We start from the raw sequence: 12,867 nt of genomic DNA, 5'->3' as shown, positions 1-12,867 counted from the left end.
TGCTTCATGTGCAAATATTTTCTCCCATTCTGAGGGTTGTCTTTTGTCTTGTTTATGGTTTCCTTTGCTATGCAAAAATGTTTAAGTTTAATTAGGTCCCATTTGTTTATTTTTGTTTTTATTTTCATTACTCTAGAAGATCTGTCATACAGAGTGAAGTAAGTCAGAAAGAGAAAAACAGATATCGTATATTAACACATGTATGTGGAATCTAGAAAAATGGTACAGATGGACCTATTTCCAGGGCAGGAATAGAAAAGCAGATGTAGAGAACGGACTTGTATAGACATATATACACTACCAGGTGTAAAATAGCTAGCTAGTGGGAACCTGCTGTATAGCACAGGATGATCAGCTAGGTGCTCTGTGATGACCTAGAGGATTAGGAGGGTAAGAGGGAGGTCCAAGAGGGAGAGGATATATGTATACATACAGCTGATTCAATTCGTTGTACAGCAGAAACTAACATGACATCGTAAGGCAATTATCCTCCAATAAGAAAGAAAATCGAGTGTCCTTTTAGTCTCACATGGCCCAATCTAGGACTTGCACTTTGAATGGGGCAGAGACATCGATGCTTCTCTTTACGACATGCATTCGCTGTGCTGATTTTAATAATACTTCCTGCCAAGGAAAACCAGAGTCCTGCTTCCTGCCCATGGTGTCCCACTGCCGTTTGCTCAGGGTCTCCCACGTGTTGAGTGTCTCATCATCACAACGTTGAAACCCCTCCCAGCAGAGGACATTCTTAGGATGGAGAGCTTTCTGCTGAACAAATCATGGGCCATAATGTGGCTATAAATACAAATCATGCAGCCAGTCGTAAAAAGATAACACAAAGGGAATAAAATAATAAAGCTGCCATATATTGAGCACTTATTGTGTGTCGGATACTGTGCTGAGAATTAGCTCTGAGCTTCACAGCTGCTCTGCCCTGCAGGTGTTAGCATCTCTGCCTTACAGGGTAGGTAATGTAGGCAGAGTTGGGCAACGTTAGCCCCAGTACCACATAGGTAATAAATGTTGGGGGAATTTTTAAAGCAGGTCTGCCTAGTTCAAGCTCCAAACTCAGACTCTGCCAAGGACACTGAATTTTTCAAATCAGTCTAGGCCATAGAGATCGGGACGTGATCAAAACAAAACAGAAACCTGTCAGATGCAACTCAGGGGCTAAGGGACTTGATCCACATATCATCAAAGGAGAGGTCTGACCACAGGTAGCAGAGCTCTTGAAAAACTCTAGAAGTTGTGCGTCTGCTGCCATGGAAGTTGCTTTATACTTTTCTCAAAAAGTCAGTCAAGTGGCCTGAAAGGTTATGAGTCCCCTCTTCAAATGCTGTTCTGTTTGGTTCTGCTTTGTTACATCTGTCAGTCTGATATTTGAGCAAATGTATAAGTGAATTGATATCTCGAAGTACATTTTTTTCAATGTGTGTGACACAGATTAGAGCAGGGTCAACTCAGAGGAATGATGCTTGAGTCTTGTTGGAGAAACCGAGGTGTAATGATTTTGTGATGTCATTGTTTCCTTTAAGCTAGGACTTTATTAACCACCTGCTGTGGGCAAGGCATTGCATGCTACGAGGATACACTGAGGAACAAGCAAAGCTCAGTATCCCCGTAAATGCCCCTCCCCCTCCCCCATCTGGGACGTTGAGGCTTAGCCCCTGCCCCCCTACACGAACCCACAACTGACCATTTTCAAATTCAAGCCACAGGGAGATAGAAAGAGAGCTTTACTCTGTGCCGTGTCCCCATGCTCATTTAGTCAACTATGATTTATTGGCCTTGGAAAATAGTACAACCGTCTTAGTAAGACTCTCTGCTTACTAGAATGTATATTTTAATAATCTGCGTTTTTTATGTGCGCCCTCTGGTGATTTTGAAACACCGAACCCTGAATGTATCGTTTTTATCAAGGAATCGCGTGTGCTCACTGGCCTTGACGTACAGCGCAGAGCTGCTGACCCGCTGTCAGTAAAACACGCCTTGTGCAATGTTTTCCCAGAAACGGAGATGCCTTGGCACACATTGCTTCCCATTCTTGCGGTACCCTTGTTAGGAGCAGCATGAATTTTGTATGAGAGCAGGCAGGGGCTAGGACGCAGGCGCGGTCGTGGACCTCAGCAAGGCGGACGGCGTGAAAGGGGATGAAATCTGCAACTTTTGTCTCACTAGCACCACGTCCCGTACTGAGTTCACCAGCCACAGGCAGTCGGAGAACTCTGAAGGTTAATTCTTTCTGCCCATACGTAGAGTTACAGCTCAGTGGACAAAGCCCTTGAAATGTAATCACCCCAGCTGGGACATTTTAAGTGGAAAAAATGGCTGGTAGTACAAAAAGGTTAAATGAATTAGAAAACGGGTCTCAAACAGACTTGCCGTTTTTTTTCAAGACTTGCCTAAAATATTCTGTAACTTTTATAGAGCTTGTGACTCGAAACATGTTTCAACCATATGATTGCAGGGAACTATTAAAATGAATAGCACAAATAGGGCAATTAAATATAGATGCTAACAGATTCAAACCCCAAGAGGAAATGAAGCTGCTTGGTTTATCTTCTAAAAACACGCAGGTGAATTTCTTTGGAATTAGAGTAAAGGCCTATCTTGAAAAGCTGACTGGATAGGGAAAAAGGCTGAAGAGGCTAAAAAATTGTGACTACCTGGCCCCCATCCCCTGCAGGGAGACCTGTCCTAAGCGAAGGTATCAACGTAAGGTGGTGCTCCTGTTCATAACATACAGAGCAGCCAGAAGAGATGGGCTCTGAGGATAAAAGCAAGGGACCACCGTCCATGTAGCTTCAGACAGATGCCAAGGCTTCACTTTACACTTCTTAGGTCTCCTGTGACCCCATGTCCCTGACACCCTGGTTTTCCTCTCCTGGCTCACAGCGAGTGTGAGAGGATAGGAAGGTCTCTCTTTGGTACAGACACCTCGTGTGTGAAGTGAGTACTAACACAGATGATTCGGGTGTGTGGGAAACAAAAACCGAACACTGAGAGGTGCCTGTCTGCCTGGAAAGGGAAAACCGAAACTCATCGCGGGCACTGCTGGAACACGTTAAAGCCAATGTGTTTCCAACAGTTAGTTAGGGACCAGGGGGATGACAAGGATTTGGACATCTGTCCATTTTGGCTTGCTGCAAAAGGCAGGGGAATTAAGAATGGGAATTTGAAAATAGCCAAGACTTCCTGAGCACTTACCATGCAGGGACTTGAAAAATTTCATGTCGTCGTTACAATAAGTAGTTGTAAACGTTAAAGTAAAATAGCCAGGAAGGGACAAAGCCAGGATCCAACAGAGGAAGGCGTCACTGGCCTCAGCTTTGCCCGTGGGCTGTGCCTTCACTGTGATTCCCTTTGACCCAGCAGTGTGAGTAGCAGTCATTCCTCACAGGGAACTGGACGACTTTAATAAGACAAACACAGAGGATTTTCTTACAGGAGCTTACAAAGAGAGCTTCTTTGTAAGGAATAATTATACGGTGGCATGACAGAGTGGAATGCAGAGCATATAACTGTGATAGAAAGTAAGTGTCTTGCCTATTGTGATGTCTTCTGAATATGTGACGTTCTCTAGAAATCCCAGAATCATGTTGCTGAGAGAGGGTCCTCAGAGATCTTCTAGAATAGCATGTTAGGGTCATCAAGCAGTATTGCAAAGTGTTTATACCCTCAGCGCAGGATCAGTTCAAACAGATGTTGTTGGAAAGGATATTCCCTCGTGTAACATTAAACCTTTTATCTAATTTAATTTACAGAACTTCTTTCAAATAGTTAGCAACCTTCTAGATGAAGACAACAAGGAAAAGTGGGAAGATGCACAACAGGTAAAGCTGAAGTTATTTCAGAAATTAAAACGAAGTTGGTTAAATAAGGCTTCATAATATGTGAAAAAAAGTAATGGCTCGCCATTCCAAGAACATAATAGGAAAAATTTTAAAGTCGTTCTAGATTATCTCGTACTGATTTTAGAGAAAACAAGTGACCTCCTTTATCATAACAATCTATGGAATCAATGACATTTAAAATGTGATAAAACAGAGCAGGTTTAAGTAATGTTTAACTTTAAGGTATTAATACATAATGACTCTATGCCTTACCCATCATTTTCTTTCCTGTCTACAGACTATAGGAAAAACAGCTAATCTAAAAGGACACATTGCAAACTAAACTGTGGGAGTACTAACTAGTAAAATCATTTGTATTTACTCTGTTATGTATAATCTGAATTATGTATACAGATGTGCATTTTGATTCAAAGCCAAGAACTGTGAAAATGAGTTCTCATTAAAAGAAATGTATTCTGCTTTTTTTCTCTTTCTGCTAAACATGGTAACTGTAGCAAGTAGCCTTATTGGTTTAGTTATTGTTTTAAAAATCCCTGGCCCTGCCATTTGTGCTTACTGACACATGGTTAATACTATTTTTTCTAAATCTCAGAAAATATGAGTTAGAAGTTAAGAAAGAGAGAATAAGCATGTTTATAAAAATCCTGTGGAAATTTAATTTAAAAGTTTTCTACTTGACCCTTGTTAAAAATTCCGTGAGAGCAATGCAATATTGAAAATGAATATTTCCTGAGGTTAAAGTGGACCCTCTCTCTCCCTTTCCCTTTATAATCATATTCTTGTCCTTCAGGAGTAAAGCATTCCCTTTATTTCTATTATCATAGGAACTCTATGGATAGACTCTAAAAATGGTCCAGTGTGGGTCCACCTCATTATCAGGTACAAGTGCTATGCTTCTGGCCATAGCAAGAAAAAAAAATCACTCCTTAGTTTAAGATACTGAATCTATCTTTTCCTACTAGTTTGAGTTATGTATTTGTCCTTGGCTTCATTGTAGAGGAGAACCTCCTTCACTCACTGTGAGAAAATGGTGTCTTTCCTTAGAATACACTGCAGAGGCTAAGCACATCTTTGTAGAGTGCTGGAGACTATTAATTATGGATATATTTAGAACAAATGTATAATACCCTATTTAAAACAAGACTACAATCCATCAGATGGTGTTATTTACTGCAAGGTCCCAACTTGAGCAAATAATGAACAGTGGCAGAACTTTATGTCAATGGAAAATCCTGACTCCATAATCCACCTCTTTACTTGTGCTTTTGAGTTAAATATATTCTTATCTTTTAAATATTTTTCAGTAGTGATGATCTTTAATGCTTCTGTGAAGTAACTATTTGAAATAAAAGCAACTATTCTGTAGCAGTGTTTTCATAAATGCAGCCAAGTGGTAAATGAGCCTCCAAGTTTTTGGCACATAGGGTGAACTCTTCAGAAATAAGAGCTGTTTAAAATCTACCAAAGACAATCCTTTGTCTATTTTAGAGGAATAGTCTCAACAAAATATAATATAAAGCATAGCTCTGTGTGCATTTGGAAGACTAGCTGAGTAAAATGGTGAATATTGAAGTCAGAAGGGTTTTGCCATTAGAACTCACACTTTTGGACAAGAAACAGTGTCATTTCGTGGTTTGTTCACTACACATAAAACCCAGTTATGAAGGATGAAACTATGTTTAGCTAAAGCATCCTACTAAAAACGCAGTATACTAAAGTGAAAAAAAAAAAAGAGGCTGCATTCTATATAGCACTGTTTTATACACCATCATTGTAGTTGGAATGGACAGTCCATTTCAGCCATGATCATTTTGATCATCAGTATTTCCTTTTTATACTGAACTCTCCTGTGTCTCTCCAGGAGTGCATAAATTGTGGCCGCTGAGACAGGTCCAGGCTGGCACCTGTTTTGTAAATAAAGTTTGGGATCCTGGCCACAGTACCTATGGCTGGTATGGTACAGCAAGGACATGGCTGAGTTTTTCCAACAGAGACCCCGTGATCCACAAAGCCACTCTCTGACCCTTTACAGAAAAAAAAAAAAAAAAGTCAGCCCCGGCTCTATGACATTTGAAAACTCTTGGGAACATATAACTACAAACAAAATCTGCTGCCACCCTAGAAAACCTCTCCCCAAAGTAGACAGGAAAGAAAACAGTTTTATTATTGAATAGGCATTAAGCCAGAATGTGACGTGCATCACAGGCAGTTCACTAAGAGATGCAAAGACAGAGAAACCTCATCCTTTAATACAGACGAGCGGATGTTCAACTCATTACACACGTGTTCTTGAGGCAAACAGTAGCTAGTTCTCAAGTAAGAGGACTTTCGGTAGTTCATCCTAAATGCACTGGGTAATTGGGGTGACCATCTTGTTAGTTAATTGGCTTTATCCAAAGGAAAAATGAGCTCTGATATCTTAATGACTGCGGGAAGTTTTGCAACTCAGAGCGAGGCACCTGCTTAAGGCAGGATCTAACCCTCCCACTGCCCCTCCCACCACACAGCAATCTGGAGGATTACTTTCCACGGAGAGACATCCCTAGGTCTTTAAGCTGGGAAGAGGCTATTTAACTTGCAAAAAGGTTTACATTCATTTCAAAGAGACAGAGAAAGAATTTAACCATGACACGTTTTCTAAAGTAAATGCTCTTAAGGGAGGGGGGCAAGGGGTTAGGGAGGGAGTCTCTTCTCTATTTTCAACAGGGAGGATTAAGCCTCTTCTTTTTAATTTGTATTTACCCACACACTACACATACTCATAGACACACACACCTACACACACCAAAAATAGAAGAAAAAATACAGTAGCAGCAGGAAGTTTGGAGCTGATGGAAATTTCACACACATTTTTGGAATGGGGAGGAAATTTCACACACATTTCGGGAATGGAATAGGTAAGCAATAGCATTTGTCCCCAAATCTTCCTGAAATTAAAAAAAAAATTACAACTATCTATGCCATATGTTTCTAATTGTAATAACCATTGTTCGTGTCTTCAACCATATGTGAGTAAGTATATGATGCATTCGAGGTGTCTGATTTTTGGATGGGTGCGGCCACAAGCTCCTGTAAAATATACATACTGTGCCTGCTGGCTACCCTGCCCGACATGTCTTTCTGCTAATCAGAATGTCTCTCTCCCTTCTGTACAAGCCTTTGCAAATACAAAGCCATTAAAATTCTCTAATCCACTTAAATTTTTCATGACTTGAAGCTGCAGTGGTGCTGAATGGCTAAAAGCAAGGAACATAACTTCAAAAGACTTTCTGCTTTAATCTGGTTATATAATGCAGGCTGACTTTGTCAGCATGATGGGTTACACATGCTAAAATTCATCTGTCTTTTCAAATGGACCTCACATTCCACTCACTCTGAGCTATTGCCAGAATCATGTCATCTTTAAGCAAACACTCATCTGTTTGCAGTGTATGAGGCGGATGGTGTTGGGCGTGTCTTACATATGTACATGCAAAACACCTATACTAGAGCTGTTTTATGATCCTGCAAGTACTGCCAACGCTATTATTCATACAGCAGCTATTACAATTATTAGAAATAAATGTCTCTCCCAAGATAGTTATTTTGCAGTGAACTTCATAGTCTTTAAATATTCATGATGGCAATAATAATTATTTTTTCTCCCAGTGTTCATTGTACAGGTGCTAAGTAAAAAACAAATGTAAAAAGCCCCCAATTTCAGTGTTTGTTCTATGTTATATTTAAGTGAGGAAAGGAACCCATCAAAAGTAAAGACATGCTACTTCTAAGTGTACAATCTGTTAGATATTTTGAGTTTTCTTGGATTTATGAAGGATTAATCACGGCATCATATCACCTCCAGAATTCTTGCTGTCTTACATTTGATGTCATTCTCAACTGTTAGTTCAAAAAATATACAACTGTTAGATGGGTTAACAAATAAATTAATAAATAAAAATTTAAAAATAAAATAAAATGATTAAAAATAATTTTAAAAAGTAAAAACAAAAAAATACAGCTGCTGCTAGTTGGAGAAATGTTTTCAAATAAATCAGAGCTCATTTATGATCTCATTGTGTCTTTTTAAAATTCCAGTTATATATTCGATTATATAGATTTTTAAAATTCCATCTAACCTTTGCTTATTTTTGTAGATTTATCCGGGCTCAATAGAGTTAATGCAGGTGATTGAAGATTTTATACACATTGTTGGAATGGGGATGATGGACTTTCAGAATTCATACTTAATGACTGGAAATGTAGGTAAGAAATAGGATGTTTTCCCAAAATCTGACTGAATTTTTAAAAAGATTTGCAAGTATCTGAGTCATACATTTTTAAGTGTGGTACCCATTGTTCATATCTTTGAGTCTACATGAGTAATGTATTGTGGACATTTGGTGTCTGATTTTTCAATGGGCCAACCACATATGCACTATAGACACACACCTACACACACAAATTCGCATTCATCTGAGTGTATTTGTGTACATTTATTTAAGCCTACTTGTATTTATCTGTACACGTATATAGCAAATGTTTATTGCTATCCAATCTCATGTTGAAAATATACAGTATATACTATGTGATTATATAAAAAATAAGCTTTTGCGGTCTTGCAAACACTGTTCATGAAGATGCCGAGTCACTTTCTTGCTGGGGGTCCCAAAGAAGTGCTGAATCTCCATAAGGGTGGGACTCTTCAGAGACCTTTAGGGGTCATTGTCATAATGCTGCTGCTGCCGAAGTTTTCTTGAGTAACTTCCAGGACACGGTGCATCTCTCGGGTCTCTGTAGTGGATTCTGTAATGTAAAGTGAAAATCTTTCTTCCTTTAGCTGTCTATAACATTGTCTTTTAGAGGGAGGAATTACACAGAGAAGCAAAATCCACATGGCCTCTTACAGTGCTACAATTATTGTACAGTCAGTCAATAGCAATTATGTTAACCAAATGGCACATTTCTTTTTGTAGTTAAAAAAACTGCAAGAACAAAGAAATATTCTTCCTAAATAGTATATGCATTGAGTTGATATAGGTTTACAGTTTTATTTCTTTACAGCTTCCTCTTGTGATGTTACTATGACTCAGATTTTCTTTCATTGTCATGTTTTAGCAATCTTCATATGAAGACTACTAACTGTAGATAAAGATGTGTTTAAATCAATATCTTACCTCACATTCTTATTCAAAGGATGTTTAAGTTTTAGTTTCTAGATCAGGAAGAGATCTAACTTTGGGGAGGGATTAACTAGGGGAGTTCACATGGTATAGAATGTAACATTTTTATGATTACAGCTTTGGTGGTTCGTTTTATACTTGATTTCTTCAGAAGGTCCTTTAGTCCTGTAGTGACTTATTTGACTCTGAGATATATTCTGCCAGGGTGACCTCAACTTGTAACTGATAATAGCTAACTACTGGTAATATTCTTCAGTTGAAGAGAACCTGTGTAATGGAGACCTCAAAGGTATGAAGACGGTTCCATGCCCACATGCCATCTTCATACAGCTTGAGGTCTTACGAGTTAGAGTTATGCCTTAATCCAGTTTCCAGAGGTGGTGGAGGGCCCAAACTTTTCCTGAGAGTAGATGTCCAGCAGCTTGCGCTGGTTCATGAATGAAGGGACCTGTCCTTGCTATGGACAAGGAGAAGAAAAAGTGACCGAAAATAGTATCTTTATTGAAGGATGAATTCAGAAATCAGAGAAAATCCAAATAAAATATCCATTCCAAAAGTGGCTGGGCAAAGAGAGGAAAGGTAAAATCTGTGGAAAAGGGGGGTAGCAAGTTAGACTATGAGTTTGGGACACATGGAAGGAAAACCCTAGAGAGATTCTGGGGACACTGGTCATTCAAGATGGAACCACTCTTCTAAGGGTCTATGACTTTTTTGGGGAGGAAGGAACCAGGAAGGCTGCTACGCCAGATTGGACAATAGTAATTTACAAGAAAAACAGAGGGGGAAAAAGCAAGGAGCTATTTTTTCTTGATTTTTGTTAATGTTACCACCTAATTCTAAAACACATGGCTAAATAAAAGTATTATCAGATTGAAACATGACACTTGTTCAGAATGTGTTTGGAAAAACTTTAAAAACCAAAACCAATCTTAGAGCCTAGTAACTTAAATTTGAACTTAAAGTAGGCTGTTTGAATAACAGCATACCAAATGCCCTATAGTACTAGTATTATTTACGACAAAAATTCCATAAATATCCATAAATTGCAAATCTTTATTCCTCTTTACCTTGCTTTTGACTTACCAAAATTGTATTTTTGAAAAATTTGTGGGATTTTTGTGTGAAAATTATGCTTTGCCTAGGTTCGCCTACTTCCTTTATCATCACTAAGCTTTAAGAAGTATATTAAGCATAGTGACAAAGCAATTTAATGCTGCAAGTAAAACCAATATTGTCCTATATTGTCTTCAGTCTTGTGTAAGGACAGTGTGATTGTTTGGCCTTCTGATCGCTTCACTGATTATCCATATAAGAAAAGGTTATATTCTGTGAATAAGTATCCCAAACATTATTACACCACCCAAAAGAGATTTTATTTATTTTGGTTTCTCCAAATACTAGCCCAGGGACTGACTTACTGTTGTTTGATGACCAGAAGAAGGTTATTCTCAATAATATTTAAGAATTTTCCAAAGTATGTCCATATATTAGTCAGAGTTCTTCAGAGAAGCAGAACCAATAGGATATCTGTAGGTACATAGAAATAGATTTATTTTGGGAGATTGGTTCATGCAATTTCAGTGGCTGAGAAGTTCCAAGATCCGTTCTGTGAAAGCTGGAGGCCCAGAAAGCTGATGGTGTCATTCTAGTCCAAACCCGAAGGCTTGAGAACCAATGATGTTAAGCCCCACTTTGAATTCAAAGACCTAAGAATCAGGAGTGCTAATGTCCAAGGGCAGGAGAAGATTTATGTCCAGGATAAGCAGAGAGCATATTTACCCTTCCTCTGACGTCTTGTTCTATCCAGGCCCTCAATGGATGGGAAAATGCCCACCTGCATTGGTGAGGGTGAGCTTTACTCAGTCTACTGATTCAAATGCTAGTCTCTTCCAGAAATACCCTCACAGACACACCCAGAAATGTGGTTTAACCAGCCATCTGGGCATCCCTCTCCCAGTCAAGTTGATGCATAAAATTAACCATCGCAATCCACTCGTATCAAATTGGGTAATATAAATAATAATCACTTACTATTCACATTCTTCCTGTTATCCAATTTGATACTAGTATATGTAAAGCATGACTATAGTGTTGTGTCAGATATGTCCAATGTTTTTGGACAAGGACACACAGAGAGAATAATTTGCAATGACAACTTGTAAACTGTGTGAGTTGGCATTTGTTTTATGTCCTAAGTCCAAATATTAATTATCCAACATCGATCTTACACACACACACACACACACACACACACACACACATGCTTGCAAGCTCGCAGACACACATACACAAAGCATGTTAGTGATAAATAGAGACTAGGTAACTAAGAAAGTTTGTTTATTGCTTATGCCCATTTTTTTTTCAGTGTGTTGGAACAAGAATCCTTAACGACGGGGGTGGGTGGTGATGTGATGAACTGGGAGATCGGAATTGACATGTATACACTAATATGTATAAAATAGATAACTAATAAGAACCTGCTGTACAAAAATAAATAAATAAATAAAATTAAATAATAAAAAAATCTCCTTAAAGAACTTCAAAAGATCATCATGTCTTATAGAGACTACGAATATTTTTATAAAGCCTGTATGCAGAGCACCTCACTTTTCTGGAATATAGGTAAGCTTTTGAAGAAAGAGACAGAGTTGAATAACCACAAATAAAAGAAAGACCATACCATTTAATAAGAGAGTCTCAGAACCTTGCAGATAGCTTATTTTATTTCAACTTTAAATAGTTTTGGGCTTTCTGTTTTCTGGTTCCTGGTTTTGACAGAAAGGGTTGGGAGCAGAGATGGTGCTGTTAGAATCACATACATAGCAGATAGAATACCTGAAACAATAAAGAAAAAGAAGTTCTGAAAGAATCTGGCAGAGTGGAGCCCATATGGTGGGAACAGCATTATTCATCAAGATAAAAGTTTATGTAATCTGATTAAGATGGCAGGAAAATGAGTGACATGTCTTGGAAAGATTTTCTTCCAAAATAATTCAAATGAAAAGTTTTGAAGCTTCTTTTATCTGAAAAGAGTCCCTACCTGTGTCAGCTATTGATGACTGAAATGCTCTTACATTCTAACTATGAGCATGTTGGTATAAATGTGAGCCTGTTCGTTGTGGGAGGGAACAGGTCTATAGCTTTGATCAATTTCTCAAATGACTTATGACCTCAAAAATTTATTAACACAAGCCTTGGAAAAAACGTATTCTATGAACAAAGGTGTTAAACAAGCCAATGCATTTATAAAGTAATTGAGTATTTTTCATATCACATATGAATATGACATTCAAAATAGACACATGATAAATTCTAATGAATACAATTTAGTGAGCACTTAGTAAACACTACTAAGTAGCTTATATAATTACTCAATAAATGAATGAATATGAAATATTGATGTACTACAGAGAGATTTAAATTTTCAATATGCCTCAGTTTATCATAGAGTTGTAGTCTACATGTTCTAAATATGCTGTACAAGCAAGTGATCTTCTTCAGTGAAAAGTGTGAATTTTTCAATATATTTTTAAAATATTTATTATTGATTAGGTCAGGGGAACTATATCTTAATATGATTTAATATGCGTTCAAGTTATTTTTCTTCAACAAGAATATTTCTTGAAGAGTGTTTAAACTGACTTTCTACCATTTCTCTCCAAACATTTTCTCTTTAGTTCTTTTCAGCCCCATTCTTCTCTCATCACTTTCCTGAAATTCCCCTCAGAAAAGCCTTCTGGAAACTCCCAATTGCCAAATTGAACCACACTGTCTCTTGAAACTGTCCATTCTTTTAACATTTGTGTATGTATTATATTATAAAATAGAATTAAGGGATAAACATTACTCAT

At 38.0% G+C, this 12,867-nt stretch overlaps 1 protein-coding gene across 1 annotated transcript in view; it reads left to right on the top strand.

Moving 5' to 3' along the window:
* ADGRB3 (adhesion G protein-coupled receptor B3) overlaps window positions 1-12,867 on the top strand; it is a gene marked incomplete at both ends in the record, with an annotated part of 799,939 nt that overhangs the window by 392,635 nt on the left and 394,437 nt on the right. The window contains 2 exons of the mRNA XM_079716603.1: window positions 3,765-3,833; window positions 7,991-8,099. Of these exons, the coding sequence (XP_079572729.1) occupies window positions 3,765-3,833; window positions 7,991-8,099 (178 nt within the window). The remainder of the gene's footprint in view (window positions 1-3,764; window positions 3,834-7,990; window positions 8,100-12,867) is intronic.

The sequence above is a fragment of the Hyperoodon ampullatus genome, assembly GCF_949752795.1.
Source record: "Hyperoodon ampullatus genome assembly, chromosome: 12".
Taxonomy (NCBI): Eukaryota; Metazoa; Chordata; class Mammalia; order Artiodactyla; family Ziphiidae; genus Hyperoodon; species Hyperoodon ampullatus.
Note: the sequence above shows the minus strand (reverse complement) of the source record. Positions and strands in the feature narration are given on the sequence as shown.